This window comes from Triturus cristatus, chromosome 5_1, assembly GCF_964204655.1.
Source record: "Triturus cristatus chromosome 5_1, aTriCri1.1, whole genome shotgun sequence".
Taxonomy (NCBI): Eukaryota; Metazoa; Chordata; class Amphibia; order Caudata; family Salamandridae; genus Triturus; species Triturus cristatus.
This window is the reverse complement of record NC_140587.1, coordinates 148714651-148737485: the sequence shown is the minus strand read 5'-3', so window position 1 is coordinate 148737485 and position 22835 is coordinate 148714651. Positions and strand designations below refer to the sequence as shown.

Here is a 22835-nt window from a genome sequence, read left to right as displayed (position 1 = left end):
TGTTCACTCTGATTTAAACATCAAATCTTTTCTGGTTTGATACTCTATATACCGGAGATTGAGAGTCCTTGATATTGTCTTTTGCTATGGACCCTGTTTCTCAGTGAATCTCGGTGCCAGGCAGAATGTCACAAAATACCCGTCCTGTTAGATATCTTCCCTTTGTCCTAGTTTCTCAGTGGCCCAGAGTGCAGGTGGTATTGGCTCAGAATTTTCAAGTCCATGCTCCAATGGTCTGGCTTAAAAAACAGCATTCAAATGTGAACAAGGATTCGCAACCCACCAAAAGTATATGTTTCACTGGCAAAGGAAAACCGATCCACATTCAGTGGTCATAGTATTCAGTTAACAGAACCACTGGGGAAGGGGACAGAGGGGACCGGGCACAGAGTTACATAGTTCTGATGTTTACACTTCAGCAGATTTCTTATCTTTTGAATGTCCTGCAGGCAGTAGTTTGGATCTTGAAAGATTTTCCCCGCAGTAGCTCTTCATTGTCACTAGTTCGTGCCATGTGAACTCGGCCGCGGCTGTTCCTGCCTTGATGTAGTGACATTGTAGTACATAAGGTGCCAACTGGTGCCCGTTTCTGGAGGTAGTTCAGGGCTCTTTTTGTTGCTTCATTGACATAATTCCTCCATTTTTGTTTTACAGTGACATGGTTATATGTCTAGTCCTAAACGTTCCATGTAGAAACTGTCACAGATGCAGTAAGAAGATTTGTCAGAACCACATGACATCTCTATGTGGTACTTTGAATCTGATCATAGCCACTTGGCCTGTGAGTTGGTCAAGCTAGGTTTGCTCAAAGGCTGCAGGGACATACCAAAGGCAAGTTGTCAGACAGTAAATATTCTCCCAAAAGGTCATCTCACAAAAAGTAGGGAGATATTCTCCTTCTTCTCCCTGGACTGTTTAAAGTTTTGACACCAGGTTCCTTGGCCCTGGATTGGCTGATTTGTTCTGGCTAGCCATGCTGGATCTTTTCTGGATGTCTCTGTTTCCCTTTGGGTCAACCACCAAGGGTGGATCTTAGCCTGCAGACTTGGTGACTCTGGTGTTACTATCCCCGATGCCCCCTAACTCTACACTTCCACAGGCTCTGGCCACATTTCTTCCTAAGATGTCAGTGCTCTCATAGTGCTTTCCACTGCACATTTTTCACCAGCTATGATATTGTCACAGTCACTACTTTCGACCTGTTTTGACGCCAAACCCCTTGAGTCTGACTCTGATGCTGTTGTCATTCAGGATAAATATTGGTGTACAGAAGATAATGACACGCAGACCAATAATCTCCAATTGTTTTTCCAAGCCACGCTGCCTAACGCGCCACCACTGGTAACTGTGTGCCAGTTGCTTGGTGTTCAGTAGCTGACAATGATTTTTACTGATCAAAAGTAGCTCTCTCTACAGAAAAGGTTGGCGACCCCTGAGTTACACTGTTCTTACTGTGGGGAAATACATAAAGTAATATATTGTCAGTCTGTATAAAGTCTAGAATTATTTTAAAGTTTGTTGTTTTAAATGCCTAGTACTGTTGCCGTAATAGAATTTGTTGACAATGCACCTTGGAATCTAAAGCAAAACGGGCAATGAATATAATTCTCTTGGATTTCAGCCAAGCATTTGCCATGATTGACTATAGAAGATCTGTGTGCTAAAGCATGATTTAGTGGGTTACAGGGTATTCAATGGTCCCATCCCTTGTTACCGGTCCTTTTGTCACTGTTTTTGAAGGAATTCAATGGGAGGTATTCCTCTTTGCAGTTGATGCTGAGATCTGCACTGGTATCAAAAGCACAATGGTTCTGTCGGGTAAAACCATATCCCACTAAATACACAGCAGAAGTCTGAGTGAGTCAAAGGTGACACAAGGAACAAAAACCAAATTTTTCTAATATTTCAGTTTTTATATAAATTAATTCATTTATACGTTTATCTCCAAAGATTATTTGCAAAGGCCATCACAATACAGAATCATGACAAATAGTGACAAAGTGAATCTTGGTGCTCAGTGAACAAAGTGCAAGACAAATACAGTGTAGTTTAAAAGGTCTCAATTATTGGCCAGCGAACAAAGATTTACAGTAGTCTTGCGAACTAAGGCAATTCAGGGTTTAAGCAGACTCTAATTACTGGTCCGGGGAAAATTGTCGAGGTTTCAACCCTGTTAAATGCACTACTAGCAAGTCGGTGCGGGTCTTCATCAGGACAAAAGCAACGTGATGATGGCCTGTGAAGAGTAAATTAACTAGAATCAGATGTGTCACGGGAAGACTACCACTCGCAGTTAATTAAGGTGGTATCGCACTCACCTATAGTATAGGCGGGGTTTTCAATCCTTCCGCAGTTAATGATTCATTATTAGGATCGAATGTATCTATGGACGAGTAGAACAGAATCATGACTAGTACTCGTTGTGTTCATGAAAGATTACACTATTTACATTTAAATGTCTCTAGTGGCAATTACAGCTCACCTAGATATTGGCCGTCGTGATTATTACTAAGTCACGAGGATGTCGCTACGTCTGCTATTTCTCAGGAAAAGAATGGTCCAGGGTGATCCAATCTAGAAACCATTGAATTAAAATTGAGGATATAAATGGTATAATTAACCATATTAATATCCTATTATTCTTTATTTATATATGCCAGATTAAAATAGTGTCCGTGAATGAAGTGGCCAAAATGCTCACCTCTTTAGACTCGGTTGAGGCGATATAACGTCACTCAAACTGCTATTATACTCTATCTGGTAAATATAGAAATTTCGAATTAGATACAAGCTATTTCAGTGTATCACGGGTAATGCAGAGCAGAGTTCCACATCATATAATTACCTTGCTCTGAATATCACAAAGAACGGCAGGCGAAAGTCCCAGCTCGTCCACGTCTATAGAGAGACGCGTTCGAAATGAACTAGCATATAAATCCAATGCGCATGTGTCTGTGCGTCAATTACGCGTTGCTAAGCAACGACGTCCAAACACGTCTTCTATGGTAATCGTTGCCTGTCAACGTGAAATGCCATATGGTCCGCCGAGCGTGGAAGGCAGAACGTAACCATAATAGTTTCGATCCTGATGCGCATGTGTCTATGCGTCAATTACGCGTTGCTAAGCAAACACGTCCAAACACGTCTTCTATGGTAATCGTGAAATGCCATATGGTCCGCCGAGCGTGGAAGGCAGAACGTAACCATAATAGTTTCGATCCTAATGCGCATGTGTCTATGCGTCAATTACGCGTTGCTAAGCAACGATGTCCAAACACGTCTTCTATGGTAATCGTTGCCTGTCAACGTGAATTGGCATAGTGTCTTACATCAAGACTCGTTATTTAGATAGAGCGAGAGAATCTCATTAAAAGCTTCCATTCATATAAATAACGAGTCTTGATGTAAGACACTGACATTACATGCTAAGGCATGTGTTTCTTATTATCTTCGGAAATGCGCTCAACTCAGGCGTATAGTTGATGGATTGAAACTATTATGGTTACGTTCTGCCTTCCACGCTCGGCGGACCATATGGCAATTCACGTTGACAGGCAACGATTTCCATAGAAGACGTGTTTGGACGTCGTTGCTTAGCAACGCGTAATTGACGCACAGACACATGCGCATTGGATTTATATGCTAGTTCATTTCGAACGCGTCTCTCTATAGACGCGGAGGAGCTGGGACTTTCGCCTGCCGTTCTTTGTGATATTCAGAGCAAGGTAATTATATGATGTGGAACTCTGCTATGCGTTACTCGTGATACACTGACATAGCTTGTATCTAATTCGAAATTTCTATATTTAACAGATCGAGTATAACGGCAGTTTAAGTGACGTTATATCGCCTCAACCGAGTCTAAAGAGGTGAGCATTTTGGCCACTTCATTCATGGACACTATTTTAATCTGGCATATATAAATAAAGAATAATAGGATATAAATACGATTAATTATACCATTTATATCCTCAATTTTAATTCAATGGTTTCTAGATTGGATCCTGAGAAATAGCAGACGTAGCGACATCCTCGTGACTTAGTAATAATCACGACGGCCAATATCGAGGTGATCTGTAATTGCCACTAGAGACATTTAAATGTAAATAGTGTAATCTTTCATGAACACAACGAGTACTAGTCATGATTCTGTTCTACTCGTCCATAGATGCATTCGATCCTAATAATGAATCATTAACTGCGGAAGGATTGAAAACCCCGCCTATACTATAGGTGAGTGCGATACCACCTTAATTAACTGTGAGTGGTAGTCTTCCCGTGACACATCTGATTCTAGTTAATTTACTCTTCACAGGCCCTCATCACGTTGCTTTTGTCCTGATGAAGACCCGCACCGACTTGCTAGTAGTGCATTTAACAGGGTTGAAACGTCGACAATTTTCCCCGGACCAGTAAATAGAGTCTGCTTAAACACTGAATTGCCTTAGTTCGCAAGACTACTGTAAATCTTTGTTCGCTGGCCAATAATAATTGAGACCTTTTAAACTACACTGTATTTGTCTTGCACTTTGTTCACTGAGCACCAAGATTCACTTTGTCACTATTTGTCATGATTCTGTATTGTGATGGCCTTTGCAAATAATCTTTGGAGATAAACGTATAAATGAATGAATTTATATAAAAACTGAAATATTAGAAAAATTTGGTTTTTGTTCCTTATGTCACCTTTGACTCACTCAGACTTTTGCTGTGTATTTAGTGGGATATGGTTTTACCCGACAGAACCATTGTGCTTTTGATATAAGTTTGCCCAGGTTCTGAGGGATACTGGGTTACCCCATTGGTTGCTGAGATCTGCACTGGAGCATATAAAATGTTCAGTGAGAAATGAAGAGGAATTTAAGAAAACCAAAAGAATTCAGAGAGGTGGATAATTTTTAATCTTACTCTGTGCAATATCATTTATTTGTAATGGAGAGGTATTAAACTCCTCCAAATTGGAGCAGAAAAACGGCTCATTTTTGTAACAAAGCAAATTACATTTTGAAGAGCCATGGTACGTTAAAAGTGGGCATGGAGATAATGTTGTCTGTGTCTTTTTCTGTGGGCTATTTCTTTGAAAGTATAATCAGGTATTGCAGTCGGTTGAGAATTTGCATGAAAACCTCTGAGTTCTTAATCACTGTGGTCAAAAATATTTCTCACCTTGAAGAAGGGAGGGTTTTAGGTTTGAGATAAAATACCTGTTGAAACTCCTTGCAGATACAAAATTATACTTGATCATGTGTGCAAAATTCTGCACAAATGGCCTCAAACACTAAATTTACGTTGCTATTTCCCTTTATGATTGGAGTAGGTCATTTTAAATATAACAACCTCTATTTTCAATATTGCTGAGTTCTATATTATTTTTTTGGATTGGACATGAGCCATCAGGGGACCCAACAGTCCTCTTCCATCCCACTGAGACCTTGATCCATGTGGAGCGATGAGATATGTCGTGGGTGAGTCCAGGACTAACCTGAAGTTCTTCACAAAGTGTTATAATGAAAGAAAGTAACTATGAGTTAGAAAGTGGGGCTTATTTCAAGGTATCAAAGCAAATGTAAATGCAGAAATAAATGGTTGGTGTAGTAATGCAGGGGACAAGGAATAGGGGAGAGCCAGTGCACCTTGTGAGTCCTTCTATGCTTTTATGAGCTTTATTTTTCTGTGGTCTATTCACCTGTTTGTAATATATTGTTCTCTCTTTTCTGGCTATTATGACTCCTTTCTCAAACTTTACACCTGAGTTACTGCCGAGGTGTGCCTTTTTGAGAGTATTACCCAGACCAAAGACATGTAAGATTAGTTCCCGATTTGCAGACCCGTCTTTAGTGTTAGCCAGAAGATGGAAAGCGATGAGAAGAAACTGTCATATTGTGGGCTCCAAAGTTCTGGCCTAAAAAACAGCATTCAAAGGTGAACAAGGATTCCCAACCAACCAAAAGTATAAGTTTCACGGGCAAAGGAAAACATATCCACATTAAGTGTTTATAGTATCCAGTCAACAGAACCACAGGGGAAGAGGACCGGGCATAGAGTTAGAGTTCTGATGTCTACATTTCAGCAGATTTCTTATTTTTTGAATGTCCTTCAGGCAGTAGTTTGGATCCTGAAAGATTTTCCCCATTGCAGCTCTTCATCGTTGCTATGTCGCTCCATATGGACGCGGCTGTGCCTGCCCCAATGTAGTCTAATTGGAGTACATAAGGTGCCAACTGGCGCCCTTTTCTGTTTTTCAAGGTATTCCTGGGCTCTTCTTGTTGCTTCATTGACATAATTCCTCCGTTTGTTTGACAGTGACAAGGTAGACAACCGGGCTAGGGCAGAGTAACGGGCACTGTTAAGGGAAGATACTCGAGGGATATGGAGACGCCCGTTGGCGGGCCATCTGGGTGGAAGTGCTTGAGGCGTGGTACCACAGAAAAGATCAGAGAGAGAGACTCTATGACATACTCTATGACATATGAATAACGAGGAATCCCTCTGTGATAGCTTGAGAGAACAATAGTTGGGGTTCCCTGAGAGGAGTTGTTACTGAGGGCTGGGAGACTGTGTGTTGACCCGTCCCTCCCAGATGAGGAGTAGAAACCAAGGTTGGACAGGGACACTGGTCTTCCCCGACCCCTAATCGGAGTGAGTGTGTCCCGTACATGGTGGTTGGGCTGGCCTGGAAGATGGCCTGTACCATAGCTGTCTCTTTGATCTGCTTAAAAACAAACTTGGCGATCCGCTGGGGCAAACAAGCCACAACGGATCTTCTTGCATTTACTAGGAATCCAAACCTTCAGGATGATTGAGTTATTTTTTTAAGTGTTTATTTTTTTTTTGTTACTTCACTTGATCCATATCACAAATTCTTAGTCACACTTTGGTGGTGACTAGATTTAACCCTACAACTCTCTTTAGGAAGCACACGTCAGAACAGGTCCTGTTAACAGATAGTTGATTAACTACGGATTTCAGCAGGTTACCACTGTTTTTTGAACATTATGTGATGGGTAAGGTCAATCAATTCACAACAGAATGATGATGAACCATTAGATCCTATTTGGCGCCTGAGTTGCGATGGGAGTATAACTACATTTCAATATTGCAATGTATCCACGTGCAATGCACATTACTAAATGAAACGCCAAACCTGTTGAATGTAAGTCCGATCTATACTTCTATCTTATCTTGTGCCATGTTCTGCTCTAGTGTGTATTAATATGATAACCTAAAAAGCCAATAAAATATATTTTAAAAAACTTCAAAACTCTGTTTTGTGTTTTTCATGCAGGCTGTTGCAGAGTTTAATCTCAAGGACGTGTCCTACCAAGTGATGAACCCCAAGTGCCATAGATTGACCGTTGTTGGTCAACCTGATGAACTCATGATTTTTAACTTTGAAGATGCACGAGAGGCACAGAAATGGTGGACTGTTGTCAGTAGTTCTATACGAGAGGTACAGAAAGGTGAGACTTCAATCCACAGCACCCATTGACTCCCTTGTTTTACCCTTCCATGTTTCCTACCCATTAGAAATTATTGTACTTGAGCAAGTGTCTCTTTTTTAAATTGATCTAAAATATCCTGCCGTTCTATAGATTTGTGCCTTATTATGGAGTTGCTATAAAGCATGTCTTATCCTCTGTTTTGAAAATGTCTTTCCGCTCCTTTTTAGGTCTCTCCTACGCAGCGCGCATGCGCTGCATAGGAAAGAGACCTTTAGTAATCGGCACAGCTTTCCCGGCAAAAACGTGCACGCGTTGAATTGCTTCCAATGGCAACGCGTGCACGTCTGGCGATTCACTTGCGAGAGTGAGCAGCTGGCGCCATAATTTATCAATTATCGCGCCTTGCTGCTCGCTCCCGCAAGGGAATCGCGCAGGCCCCCTCCTCTCTCCCCTCCCCCTGCTGCCGCGCGTTGCGCGCACGCGTTTGTTTAAACTAATTTACGATCTGCTTGAGCTAGAAACACATGCTTTTATTAAATCTGCAGAGTACCAGGAGATGGCGGGTTATGTAGCAAATGCTTAATTATGTGGAATATGCAGCTGCCTTTTCACAGAGATGCCCCGATTTTAATGTAATAATAATTTATAGACTTGAAGCAAACACAAAGTGCCTGTGCCAGAGCAAGTGAAACGGCTACCCTTTATATAGGTTACGATATACTGTATATCTTAACAGTTTGTAATGGACACATCATCAATATGACGGATTAAATCAACTGTTAATAGCACGGGCTGGGAATCCCTGTTCCTGACACCCCACCATCACGTGCCAGCAATCGATCCAGGCGCTGGCAGACGCCATTAGAATGAAACAGCGCATTCAAATATCAAAGAATAATATATTGCTTCATTTACTGCGACTGGAGTATAGATTTTCTTTTACAAACGCGTGTAACCTCTATATTCCCTCGGGGTCGGTGACAGTAAAATGGCCGCACTCTCCGAATGAAGCCACTTAGTCTTTCGTTAAATGACATTTGGCCGCTTTCCTGGGGCCAATTACTTGCGCGTTTATGATTGTTTCTCCCACTCAGACATGGCGGGTTGGGGGTTGGAAGGAAGCCACCTAAGAAGTAATACACAGCAGAGAAGCGTTGCCCGGCGCAGACGCCATTCTGAGGCGACTCCTGGCGAAACCACTTTTTGTTCCCTGCACAAGGAAGGAAGGTGAGTTTTTTGAGTGTTGCCGAGACAGCCTGTTTTTTTATGCACGACACTTTTCGCTATCAATATATTTAAAATCGAAATGATGAAAAAGATACTTACTTAAATCCATGGTTTTCTACAATAAATCAATACATCATTAGATCACAACAAGGACAATTCAAATGCAGGTTTGGTTTGTAAGGCGACACTTCATATATTGTTAATATGCTCTATGCAATAAATTAGTGCATTAATATACACACAGCAATAAAAGATGATTAGATATGTGTAAAATAAATAATTTTCTATTTGCGTTTCGAAGGGTCTTTATCACTTTAAACAATCAATCTCCTTGGATTATCAGTCATACTAAAAAAGAGAACTAGATTTCTTTTAGATAAAGATGAAATATCCGTTTTGAAAACGCAGAATCTTGCCGATGGGTCTCTAGTTGGAGTAGAGTACCTCCCTTATAATTAACTGTCTGAGCCCTACAGTGTCACTGACTCTGAGCAGGCAGTAGAGCCAGGGTAGAGACTTAGTCTCACTATATGACTAGTGAGGCACTGATGCTACTTTTCTTTCCCATGCCTTTACCTGCGTCTCACACACAGATGCTCATGACATGCGGAAATCACAAGTGCACCCAGCATAAAACATATACTGGCTCAGCCCAACCAGCCTTCTGGTGAACTGATCTGACTAGAGTGATTCCAACCCAGCTGTGAAGGCCTCCCAGGGGCCAAACAGGCCGATGTTACATCTGAGTGAATGGACACTTGCTCGGGGTTCTGATACATCAGTTTCTCTTGTATCTCTAATAAAGACTGGATGGTGTTTCAGAAACCAGCTGTAAGGCAATAAGCTACATATTGGCTCATATCTACAAGCTATAGCTAAAGGTGTATTCTAGCTGTTTTTTAGGTGTGGCTGAGCCAGCACATGCACTGCTCTGCGAGCCATTTAGTGTGTGGCTCCAGAAAATGCTACCACACGCTTTTGCTTGTGGCGGCCTAGAGCTTGCGGTTACGCGCACAAGCGCGCGTGCCTTGCTCCGCCTCGGTTTTGCAGACTTTCACCCATCAGCTGGCCAGAAGGCAGGGCATTTTATTAGTAACATGGGGCAGTTTGGGCGTACAGGGCGCCTGCGCGGCCACAGAATCTCAGACAGCCCGCTGCATCACCAAGCACAAGGTAACGTTTAGTAAACACCAGAGGCACACGGTAGGCCACTGGAATGCCACCCGCGGCGCCACTATTATCGCAGAACTTAGTTTGTAAACACGTAAAACGAAAACTGAATCAAGGCTGCTTTGTGTGGGTAAAATTACACGTTCCACCTAAAAGGCTGGCACGCTTCGGTTTGTAGCACCAATCACTTCTGGCAAGTCTTTTAAATGTGTCCCTGTCACCACCTATAATCCCTCTGAAGGATTCCGGACTGTCACATTGTGTAATGTCCATGAAGGCCGCCACTTTTTGTGCCGATCTGCAGACGTTTCAGTGTTTGAGGATGCGGAATTTAAAGAAAAAGTGTCCATGTTTATGAACATTAACAGAATCATACTGCACCGGTGCATGTGGAGTCCAATTTGTGCCGAGTTTCCAGGCAGAGACCTCGTTCAATAGAAACACCAGAGAGGTGTGGCTTGCACCAGGGAGGCGGAGCCTCGGGGCGGCAGTTAGAGGCCAGCAACACCGCAGGCACGTGCGAGCTGCTCGCTGATTTTAATGGCATCTTCTCTGAGTTTCAGGCTGGACTGAGCAGGGGATTTCTGCATGTTAAGAGTTTTCAGGGAAGTCAAAGTGACCCATTGCCTGGCCTTAACCTCTCTATCATTTTAGGTGAAGAGAGATTTGTGCGAGGGGTGCAAGGACCCTATACTATTTAGATGCGCTTGTTTGCTATACAGTCATCATTCTTGAAATAAATACAGTGAGTGCAATTTGATGTACGTTTTGGCCTTGGTCTAACGAACATTAATTTTTGTTTTCGCCGTCGTTTCCTGTAGATTTTATCTCCTGCAATAATTTTAAAAAATACAGTTGATCACTTTTTATGGTCTATTTGGTCTACCTCTAGTAACAACTTCAAATTGGACGGACACAAACTCGTCAAGAATGGAGCCTAAGGCTACCAGCCTGCAACATTTGGTGGACCTTTCATTCAGCGGTTTTTGAGTTGCGTGGCAAAAGTTGATATTAAACAAGCATTGGCATAGCCAATAGGTCTCGCCTTTGGTATCATTATAAGTGTTTAACCATGCAACAGTTAATGTTGCTGCACCAAGGATATTGTGCTGCATAATTAAATACTTATAAGGTCCCAAAAGCGAGACCTATTCGCTATGCCAATGCTTGTTTAATTTACTGAGCACTTCACAAACTCGTCACCTTGATGGATATTTGCAATTAGTGGCACTTTTACACTATTGTTTTTGTTTTTCTGCACTCCATTCATTCATGTAAAACACTCTCTGCTTCTTCCGGTAAATATTTCAAATCCTTCCATTCGTTTTTCACGAAGGCAGAACCTTATCCTAGGCACCAAAAAAACTAAATTATTTCTCTGAATTAGACTTGTGACCAGTCAATATGTTGATTCCTTTAAGTAAGGCCTACTTTACTTTTTTCCGCAGGACTCTAAATGATATAGAGTGCTTCTATTTATGAAGTAAATGTAGGTCACAAAAGCTATCTAAAACCCTAAACTGTGGTCGGTAAAACAAGGTTATTTTCGACCAGTGTGTGCTACCCTATCATTTTGTTATAAATATATTCCTGTTTTTCAGTGGTACACAAACTATTTCGTAAAGTGCATGGAAGGATGCGTTCTTATGTAGCCAACTTATGTTCTGTGGTATTTTTGTACCTGTATCTATCCATGGCGCTCAAAACATCCTGCTGAGTGCAGGGAGAGTGGCTGGCTGCAGACTTTTTTCCTTGTAAATGTTGTTCTCCTCTGGGCCACACCATAGTCTGATTGAAATACTTTTGGTGATGTGGGTTTTCTTAAAAACATTGGTGTCAAAAACAACACCCCTGTCTTCCACCTGAAAATAACTTGTTGGCTAGGACCAATAACTTTCAATGAGAGTGCTAAACGACAGTAGTGACTGTAATTTCACTGTCCCGAGCCAGGCGTTGTATTTCGCATTGGCCCCTAAATATACTTTTCTCAATCTCCAGGAATAATCTGCTACAGTTAAGTTATGGGAGTTTATTCAAGTTCGGATTGGAATGAGACAGCCATTTTGGTCTGCCATGAAATCTTCAGCAGGTTTCCATCAATTTGCAGGGATGTCTCGAGTCTCAACAGTGTGCTGTTTCCCACCATCTGAGAGTTTTATAAAATGTAGGCCCATTCAGTGTGTGACTTTACGGATTGCAATGTCCCAGAAAATAACAGAAAGATGGCAGTGATCATTATGAATTAGAAGCTACAAAGATCTGTTGCACTCTGTTTAGACCAGAGTGAGATGAGTACATTTAATTGTATTTATTATCAGTGGCATTCTCAATTTCCTGTTATTAATGAGAACAGTCCGCCTTGGAGCTTCACATTAGTGACCCTTTATAGAGCAATGAGACAGAAAATGCATTTTAGCAGTGAGCTGTGTATTTGGGGCCAATTTTGTAAAAGCATGTCGATGCCATCTGTCTAAAATTTTACAAATGATGCAGTGGCAAACGCTATAACTTAATTTTTCATCTCATCTTGATGAGATGGGAAGAGGTGGACACCACATGGTAGAGAATCTTGATTTTGCGCCGATACATAAGATACAACAGGAAGAGGGTGTCTGGACTATACATTGTAATCTCATTTCCACTTCTGCATGTTCGCCAACATTCACATGAGCTTTCTCGCTAGAATCGGCTTTCCCTTGTGCATCACCCTGTTTCGGCCCTGTATGCCTCCCACGGATTATGCCATATTTTAATCTGCATTTGTATTTATTTTGCCAGGTAATCCAATGGACAAAATAAACCTAATTAACACCCCCCATTAATCTTCTTCTTTTTTCCAGCTGCTACTTGTAGTAATTTAAATGCGCACAATCATGCCTTGCCTCAACCTCTACTTCCCGTCGATGGAAACCCTTTCAGGACCGCACCTGCTGAACTGAATGCATCGATGACTGCCAGCACCGGGAACCCATTCAGAACAGACCACTTCAATGAAGACACTTCCACAACCTTATTGAGCAATTCAAAGAAAGGTAACCATCTTGTTTTGTATAAATATTCAAATATTAGTGGTAGTATTGCTGATAGTTTTATAGTTCACTAATAGTCTGTCGTCTACAGATTAGCTTGGTTGTTTGAATATGGCCTCCAAATATTTATCACACAAATAATTGACATTTCATTTTCCAATCCTTGTTATGTGTTCTTGATCTGAGTTTTTTTTACTAGTACACCTTTGCGCTACAGGCACTGTAGCCCCTCCCACATCCATCTTTTAATTTGATTCTTTAACAAAGGATTGCCTGAGAGCATCTTTTCAAGTTTGCGGTGTTCTTGACAATGTAAATGGTTTTTGAAACGATTACCAGTAAATCATAGATACTTCGTTGGAGGATACCTATTTGTCTTTTTCTTGTGCCAAGTTAACTTGCAGGATTAGGGAATGGAAAAATGCTTTTCAAGCAGTGTGCTCTGGGTGGACATAAGAGTACTGTGGAAGAAGACTCTCACCAGACCTGGGTTTACTGCCTTTTCTGTCATCATTGTGTGAAGGCCTCTGAAATGAACAGAGGATTCTTTTTCTAGAACACGGAGGCAGATGTTCTATTTTGATTAGGAACAATGTTTCCTGACAGTCTCTAGAAAGGGACCATAGCCACAGATGATAATGGAGTTGCACTCCAGGCTAACGTAGCAGTCTTAAATGCCCTCCTTCCCAGTGAGCTGTTTGCATTGTATAGTGGCATAACATTTATAAAACATAAAATGCATTGGTGTTTCAGTCTATAAACAATCCAGTGAACATAGATTAGTATAATTAAATTTAGCCCATAATGTGAAGAATAGGTAATTGTGAATACACACCAAACGAAACTTTGACTGTATCCAACAGCGGAAGGGCTTAATAAAAAAGTTAAATATAGCTCCTTGTGCCACCTAGTTATTCATAAGTGAGATTTTACAGAAGATTTGATTACTTGAAGTTGTCCTCTACCCATACTGCTAAAGTAAAAAAAGGTTTATTGGCCCAAGTGATGCTCCCTTTTTAGGTCTCGCCTACGTAGCGCGCATGCACTGCATAGGAGACCTTTAGCCGTCGTACAGCTCTTTTTCAAAGCACATACTCGTGCTTGTGGCGGCATACGCCTTGCAGGAGTGCGCAGCAGCGTGCCACAAGCACGAGGATGTGCTATGAAAAAGAGCCGACAGCCCTTCCAAGCGCGCGCGCACCACTCGCGGGTGCACCCCTCCGCCTCTCTCTCAAGCTGCAGCCTGCACACCTTTTACTTTTTTTAAAAAAAAACTTTACGCGCGAGGCGCGTGCTTGTTGTTTAATATACATCCTCTTCTTCAGAAGTATGGAACAATTGATTGTTTTGCTGTTGCCAGTGTCCTTTGATAACGGAATCTTGATCTGTCTGAGCTGCTTGAAATGTCACTCGCTTCTATAGAGAAATGAGCTCCTTAAACACCGAACATTGTCTTCTGGATATATTTCCCCAAAACGTTTTCCTTCGACCTCGTTGTGTTATTTCACCAAATCGGTTCAATTGCATTATTGCTTTATAAAACATAGACACCTGTTGTGTCAACTGTAAAGCATTATACAGAAGCCGCAGCTGTGCCCTCTTTATTTCTAGTCCTCTTGCACTTTATATACCTTTTTTCTGTTTTACTTCGGCACTTATGATGAATCTGCGCAAATCTTTAATTGAAATGTAATTCGATTTTTTATGAGTCTTGCAGATCTCACTTCTTTACAGAGACGTGCAGATTAGTAGGGGAGTGCAAAATGTGATTTTAAATTATATTAATTCTCATCGTGAATTTGGAGCTGCAGAAAAAAAGTTAGATTGATATTGCTTGTCAATCCATTCAGTGTTTACTGAACTATTTGCCTATAAAATTGGTTAAAAATGTTTAGCTATGTGTTTGGAAAGGGATGCTTGCGGCAAATTTTGTTTGTGCAATATAAATTGAACTGTAGAAAAGCAGAAGAGCAGGTTTACAGATGTTTGGGTAAAGTTTTATGTTCATGCAAACTTAGTCGTAAATCCATTCAGTTGTTTCTGCTCCACCATTCGGCAACATTTACTTTGGGATCTAGAATGAGAAAGGATATTCTTTTTCAGCTCCCTCTAATATTTTTTCATGTTGACCGATATTGACGAACCGTAGCATGCTTAAACTTAGGTTAATGAGTAAGTATATTGTAGAGCTTCATGCAAATTTCACCAAAGGGTCAAAAGTTAATAAGCTAATTAAAAAACTCCTTTGCAATGGAAATTCCTTCACAAACATGACCAATGCAAACCACGCTGTTCAGTTAGAACACCTGAATGTTTATTTAAAAAAGCTGAATAAATCCCTCTAGACACCACAGTTAAAGTGAAATTATGGTTACGAATTAAAACTGAAAAACCACAAATCAGCAAGTTATGCGTTTCTGAGCAGAACCCATAACACACATAACAGCCTTGCAAACCCTTACTCTTGCACCAAATTTGGCTCTTTGCAGCAGGGTTGACCACAGGGCCTTCCTTACCTATAGCCATCCCCTCCCTACACACAACTCTCCGTGGGCAGCCAACTCAGCTGCAGGGCCTGGCCTCTGAGCAGGTCTTTCACCCAACTCTTCCTGGGCTGCTACCCCCTGCTGGGCACAGCCTTTGGCTATGTACAGTGATGTAGGTTGCAGTGTCTGGCCTCAGACCAAACTTTGTGCCCTACCCACCGTGGATGACCAACCCCCACTGTGTACAGCCTTCAGCTATGATCTGTGGCTGGTTACCCGAAGGACATAGACTGCTACCACCCTTCCACTTAAAGCCAACCCTCCAATGTGGCTGTTTTTCAGGCGCGCCATTAGTGCTCTAATTTATTTATTTATTTGCATGTTTTACAGAAACTGCTATAAAATACATACTGTAGCATCCCCGCTGCCTCCACACATAGGCCTGGGGTTTTAGGGTCAGTTCAACCTGCCCCATAATGCCCGTTTTGTTTTAATTTTTCCTAACCCAGTGCACCACGTTGGGTAATTGCAGCCACAACAGAATTGTGTTTGTGACAGACAACCACTCAGAACATGGTGAACCAGATTTGCAAATCCTCAGTGCTCAAAGGGAGAAAGCGCTCTGTAGTCCAGTTGGGTGCTTGTATTTTGTTTTAAATGGGTTGCAAATATTACATGGATTTGTCAACACACGGAAGATCTGCAAATTAAGGAATGTCTTCATCCAAACCATAGCAACTTTTTAACTACCATGTATTTCAAAAACTACTGTACAGATTTGCACCAAACCACCAAAAGCGCAAACTTTGACTAAAGTACTACCATTGTGCCAAATTCGGTGCAATTCTGTTAGCCCATTTTTTTCTGTATTAAAGAGCTATGAATCCCCATGGAATCAAAATGGGCAATAGCTCTTTTGGGGACCTCCTATTTTTCTTGGCCCAAGTTTGACGAAGCTGCATGTAATGTGCTAGAAAGAACCCCAGTGGATGAACGTGTTTGGAAAGTTTCTTGCAGTTTCACTGAACAGCACCACATTTTTAAGAAAGTAAAATGTGCCTTTCTCACAGAAAGTCTGATCTTCTCATAAGACTTGTGCTATCACGTCCACTGTAATATATCATTTGAACCTTTTAATTGCAACGAATATAAATTTAAATGATAACGAATAACAGACATACTGTCCAAAAAAGTACATTTTGGCTTCCTTCATCTCAAGAGGCAAGTAAAGATACTCCCACATTATATTGAAACTCGTCCTCTTCTGTCTGCTCACCCATCTCCAAGCAAATTTAACCAGTCTAAAATGTGCATCTGGTATTCCTAAGCCCTGTGCTGATGTAACAACTTACCTTCTTTCCAGTGCTCCCCTATGGGCTCCATTTCCCCATAAGAGGCAATAGCGCTACATAAAGATGGTATTATTTTCTTACTATTTTAAGTCTTATCTGCAACTCGACTTATGTTCTTATATGTTGCTCCTTTATTTTAGGCCTGACATACAGACAACTTTATACTCACAAAAGAGGGTCTAATAGGAGCATTTTTCCACTCAAAAAACTGTACTGCTCCAATATGTCACACTAACGTTCGTGGGTAGATTTGAACAAAAAGAATGGACAAAATCCAAATCAAAAGGGAGCACTGCACTGTTAGGAAAAGAACCCTCGCTCACCGGAAGGTGACATGCTTCATCATAGGGTTCCCTCCTCACACTGGAACCACAAGGAACCCAGTGTGGGCTACAACTCACCGAAGAGGGAGGAGCAGAGGTGTTTTGGAAAGGATGAGCACTATTGATGTATAAGAGTGAGGGGCAGACTACAATGTGAGTAAAAAAAGTGTGAGAAACTATTTCCTGGTGGGCAAAAATAGTCTTTTATTCTAGTGCCCCCCTTAGAGAGGATGAACAAGCATTTGCAATGCAATAGGTCTCACATTTCGCGAGTTTGAGCTATTGGCATTGTAAATGACAATTCCTTTTATTTATGTTTTGCTTTTTAAAACATAAATAAAAGGCATTGTCATTTACAATGCCAATAGCTTAAACTCGTGTAAATGCGAGACCTACTGCATTGCAAATGCTTGTTTTAAGTGACCATGGTTGGATAAAACCCTTATGTCGCCGATGTCATTATTGAGTTTCTAAATATATTTAAACTAGCAAAAAGCCATCTAACCTCATACAGTCAAAGATGACCTAGCATTTAACTGTGAGGTAGGATTTGTCCAGCTTCATATTCATATAGTATTGGAGCGATTTAAATCAGCTGTTCTAAATATCCTAGACCTAGCTTTTCATGTGAAACCTGGCCTACTTTGGGCATCGCATAGAAGTTTCCTACAGGATTTATTTCCTCCACCTGCAAGTTAGTCACACCAGCATAACCCTAAATGTCCAGACCATGGAAACTCGCATTCGGAATTGTCTGTTATATGCTTCCGTGTTTTGCTCGGTTTTGTTTGCAAAGTTGACAACTCTGCCCTGGGTCTGGGAAAAAGCACACACACACAGCTTTCTAGACCTAATTGCATAAATTGTTAAAATCACACCTTGATAAGACAAAAAAAACAAGATATTGTGTCTATTCTGCAGTGATTATGCCTGTTACCAGGAGGTTGCAAATTGTTTGTAGTGCAAATCAGAGTCCGGTTAGGGTGCAGCCACAGTAGCCCACGTAACCGAGGATAAATCAACCTCCTGTGCTGGAAGCAAAGCATTAGCTGCAACTGGATCAATCAAAGTTCCTGTAACCGGTGTAACACTTTTATCACTGAGTAAATAAATATCCGGTTGAGATGACCTTCCCTCTTTTGAATGCAGACATAGTTCATTAATATCTTTTTAATAGTAACATTCATTTTATTCTACCATGCTTTCATAAAAAGTGATGGGAAGCTAGGGTGATTGAGATCTAAGGTCTCGTTGCTATCCACAACAATGTGGGTGTTGGAACATCCGTTTAAGTAAGTCTATGTTTATAGTTAGCAATAAGGTTGGAAGAAACATTGAGGCTTTGCTCAGTGTCTGCACTCTGTTTATAGCGCAGACCAGTACTTTTATTTAATTAAGGTTGAATGTTTTTATTTCTCATCAGAAGCAGAACAGTCAGCTGAGGAGGCAGCTGATGCCTTTCTTTTCACCGCTACAGGCGCAGATAGCTAAAATGATGCAAATGAAAGAGGGGAAGGTGGCCCTACCAGCCTCTTCCAGTCTCAGCTTGCTGCAGACTGGCTCGCATCGCGCAGCAGAAATCAGGCCCTTTTATTTTAGGGCCTGCAGCAGTAGTATTTCTACATTCCTCCTTTCCACCAGTCCACCAGACAACTATGGGCAGTGTAGTCCTTGCCTCCAAGCAACAAACAGCAACCAAGGTGTCAAACCAAGGCGTTTGACACCTGAGCATTTTATTTACAAGCTTACTGACCTGTGTATTTTGATATTTCTACAAGTGTATTACTTTGTGTTGTTCGACACAATGTTTAATAATAAAAAAAACTTTGATTTTATACAAGAATAACAGTAGTTACAGTGCAGCATATGTTCATTCACATATGGAATGCTATACATCGTGCAAGTATGTACAAACAATGCCAAACCTAGATCAAGTTTGCATAACGGTACAGGAAGTATATACCACAGTTATAGACAGTTACGAGTGCAGTATCTCATCCCTCTCTCCCCACCTCAAGGGGTGCGTTCATGGGTTGTGTAGGTACTGGCGTGGCTGTGGTATCTAGTGTGTCCCAGACATACTGGTGTAGTGGTTGCCATACATCTAAGGGTCTCATCGTGGGCGGCTGTAGCTGTGCATAGTTGTCCCTGTTAGTGTTATAGTATGTTATACTGCACAGCCATAACTTGACCGCTGATGTACGCCTACTGCCCCAGTTTATTGCCACTTCACGCTTAGCAATAAGTAGTGCAATAGCTACAAATCGCCGCTTGGATCTGGGGAGGTCGTGTATGTACCCAAGGAGCGTCATTAGGGGCGTGGGCGTGACTGCAAGATCTATTATTTTGGAAATTTCCACAAAAACAACTGACCAAAAGCTGCCTATCTTAACGCAGGTCCATGTCGGATACGCGAAGTCTGCATTAAGAGTGACATTTTGGACATAAATGTGATTAGATGAGTCAATGCGGTGTAGCGCACTCTGTGATTTGTACGCCCTCCATAGAAACTTAAAATGGAACAGTTTATGCCTGTGATTCGGAGAGACTAGACGGCTTTGTGCACAACACCTGCCCCACTGCGTGTCGGTGATATGGTGACCAAGATCACGCTCCCATGCCCCACACACTCCCGCATCTCGTGAGGGCAACAAGGCCACCATAGCCTTATATAGTCTATTCACAAGATGTGTGCCATCCCCATTCTTAATGATACCCATCAATAGTGGGAACTCAGGTGGTTCCAACTGGGAACTGCACATAGTGGCTTTCAGAGCCCCCTGCAACCTCTGGAGTTCAAAGTGATCCATAACAGTTGCGTCACGAAAATGGGCGTCCTCTGTACGGGAGAATACATGTCCTTTTGGGAAGAGGTCACCAAATGAAATTTGGCAAGCTTGCGCTTCAAAAGCGTTTCCTGCAGGATGGGGATCCATACATTACCAGCCACGGCAGTGCAGATGAATACAAAATCCGTGAGCCTGTGATTTTCAATAACTTATGCCATGCCCACTTGTGGACAACGTTTGGATATCCTTAGGCTCTCGCGAGTATTCAACTGACAACAGAGACTCAAGGGATGCAGGAACTGCCAGGTCAGCCTCTGGCCGGTAATAGGCAATTTGTATGTCCACATGATACCAGTGGTGAGCGAAGCTCGCCTGTGCCACCAGGTAGTAAACGTGAAAATTTGGCACCCCAAACCCTCCCCTCAACCCTCATAGGGTAGCACAAGAACATCCCAGCTGATGCGGGGCTGTTTGCTGCCCCACACCAACCGTTTCATTAAGGTCCGAAGGGCATAAAAAAAGCTGTTGTACAGTGGGATTGGGATGTTGTGAAATGAATACAGAAATTGTGGGAGGACCACCATTTTGACAATTGCTATTCTCCTAGCCATGGACAGAAGCAAGGTCAACCACCTCTCTATGTTCTGCCCTAGCCGTTCAAGCACCGGACCGTAGTTTAATTGTAGGATACGATCTTTTCCCTATGAATCTGGATCCCGAGATACTTAACGGAGTCCTCACACCAGGCCAGAGGGTAATCACTCAATGTGCGACAGGGTGCCACAGTCAGTGGGAACACCTCTCATTTCTCCCAATTAATACACAACCCCGATATACTGCCTTACCTGGTGACCTCAGAAAGCAGTGGCGTCATTGTTCAACACAATGTTAACAATCGCATTCATCTTGTTCAATAACTCATTATGTACTCTGTAAGTGATTGCATTTTATTGCAGCATTTGTGGTGCCCATCTTTGCTATTGATGATAATCCAAAGCGCTTTTAGGTTGGTCTCATTCATTGCTACTCTATTTTTTATGCGTGGGTGGAAGAGTATTGATTGAGATGTAGTCTTTGAATTGTATGTTGTGTGTGTGCTCCAAAATATTGAGGTAGGCATGTAACAACTTATTATTTAGTGATGGTTGGGGCGATTCTTCTCCCTATGCTTTGATTTGGTGGAATCATAATTTTGTCATGATCCACAAGTATGGATATCCATTTTTGAGTAGTTTCAAGTGGTTTTGTAGTATTCCATAATCAACAATCAGAGGGCATTGGCCGAGTCTTGCGGCTTCCTGAGATGAACTGGGTATCAATAGTAGATGTAGCAGGTAAGGCTAAGAAATTCATGAACTCCTGGAGCGGGAACAGGTATACATTCAAGAGAAAAGGGATAATCATTGATGTTTGAAGGTCATCTTCCCTAGGGGTGATAGTGTTGCCGAGAGATGAGTCAGCAGGACAATTTGAGCTCAGTCCTTGAGATAGTTTCGATCCATTCAAGGGTGGTAACAAGGATTTAAGCGTTGCTTAGTCAGAGGAGTACAGTTACTGCTTTGGAAGCGATTATTTTCTGTTGAAATAGCAATTACAGTAGACTTTGTGCTTCTTCAAGATGAAAATGTACATCACCCAACAGCGGAGGACTTCACACTGTGAGCGGTGGAAGTCAAAAGGAAGATTTAGTTCCTGGTCCCGAAGTCATTCCTGAGCCAGGCCTTTGTCTCAGTTAAAGTCTTCGAGTAAATCATAGTAGAAGCACAAGAAGTCAAAGTAGGAAACTGACCATCTTACCACGCTCGAACTCTAGGCTACAAAGGTGTCAATATGCCTCTGACTCGCTGCTGAACTTCTGAAGAGCCAATTTCCAATCTGGTCCTGATGCAACCCGAATTCCGGTTCCAGGGGCAATGTTGCAGCAAATGAAGGCCTTCAGGCCATGCTGTGCATATTTGCCATGCTTCCAGCTCCCTCTGGTGTGTCTTTGGACTCCCCAGAATCTAGAAGCCCTCAGTCGGGATAATGCCTGGGGTTCACCCTTCTGTGCCTCTTGAACCTGTTTCGAGTTCCATACCGGCTTTGGTGCTGACTTCAGTACCAGTGCCTTTCCCTGCGCCGGTTCCTGTCACATCGACGCCAGCACTGCAAGATGATCCGGTACCTATAGTGGTGCCCGACTCACAAGCCGACCTTGACCAAGGCTGTACTCCGATCCTCTAGACTCTTGTTACCGTTCCTTTACTAGCGACATAGCTCATAATTTACATCCGTTCTTTGGCTCAGAAAATAACTACTACGACGAATACAAGTTCATCCCACAAGGCAATGAGAACATTTGGTATGCCAAACTAAAAGATTTTAGAGGTCTGGACACCTCCCCAGACCCTGGATTTATCTCTTCCCCATTTTCTGCCACAGAGGAGAGTGCTTCTTTTGCTATAGTCCTGCGACGGTCTGTGATGGTCCTTGACCTGCAGCTCCCTTCAAAGGAGGTCAAACATATACTGTGACTGACATTCTCGTTCTTCAACCTAGCCAGATATCTGCTGAACCTTTCCTGACCTTTAACAATGCCTTAATGGATATCCTCTTTGGCACTTAAATAAAGCCATGCTCTCGGCCCTCAGTCAACGGCAGCTCCCCTCCGCAAATCTGCACCAGGTAACCCTACGCAAGAAAATGCTGCTGCTAAGTGTTCACCAGCAGATTACTCCTGATTGAGTCTTTTTCCCATGATTATTCATGACTGGGTTTCTAAATGTATGGAGAACTTTGGCAAGCACATGTTCTTTGGTTTTTTTTTTTTTTTTTTGCTAGATGTGCTTTACGCTCAGTCAGTGCCAGCTGCCTCCTGGAGTGCTAGTTACATGTTGATGTTGGTCAGATTCTGCTAGCAGTTCCTAGGCCCTACGGGCATCTTTGGCCCAAACCATATAGGGTGGCCTGAATGTGGCAAAATTTGTAAATTGGTCTGTTCTTGACACAACTTCCTGCTGGTGTCGGGCAATGAGCAA

At 42.1% G+C, this 22835-nt stretch overlaps 1 protein-coding gene across 2 annotated transcripts in view; it reads left to right on the top strand.

Annotated features, from left to right (window-relative positions):
• Positions 1 to 22835, top strand: part of LOC146830440 (ranBP-type and C3HC4-type zinc finger-containing protein 1-like) — a 540476-nt gene that overhangs the window by 75251 nt on the left and 442390 nt on the right. For both annotated transcript variants that reach the window (XM_085604678.1, XM_085604679.1), the window contains exons 2-3: positions 7286 to 7460; positions 12680 to 12871. In XM_085604678.1, the coding sequence (XP_085460804.1) occupies positions 7286 to 7460; positions 12680 to 12871 (367 nt within the window). The remainder of the gene's footprint in view (positions 1 to 7285; positions 7461 to 12679; positions 12872 to 22835) is intronic.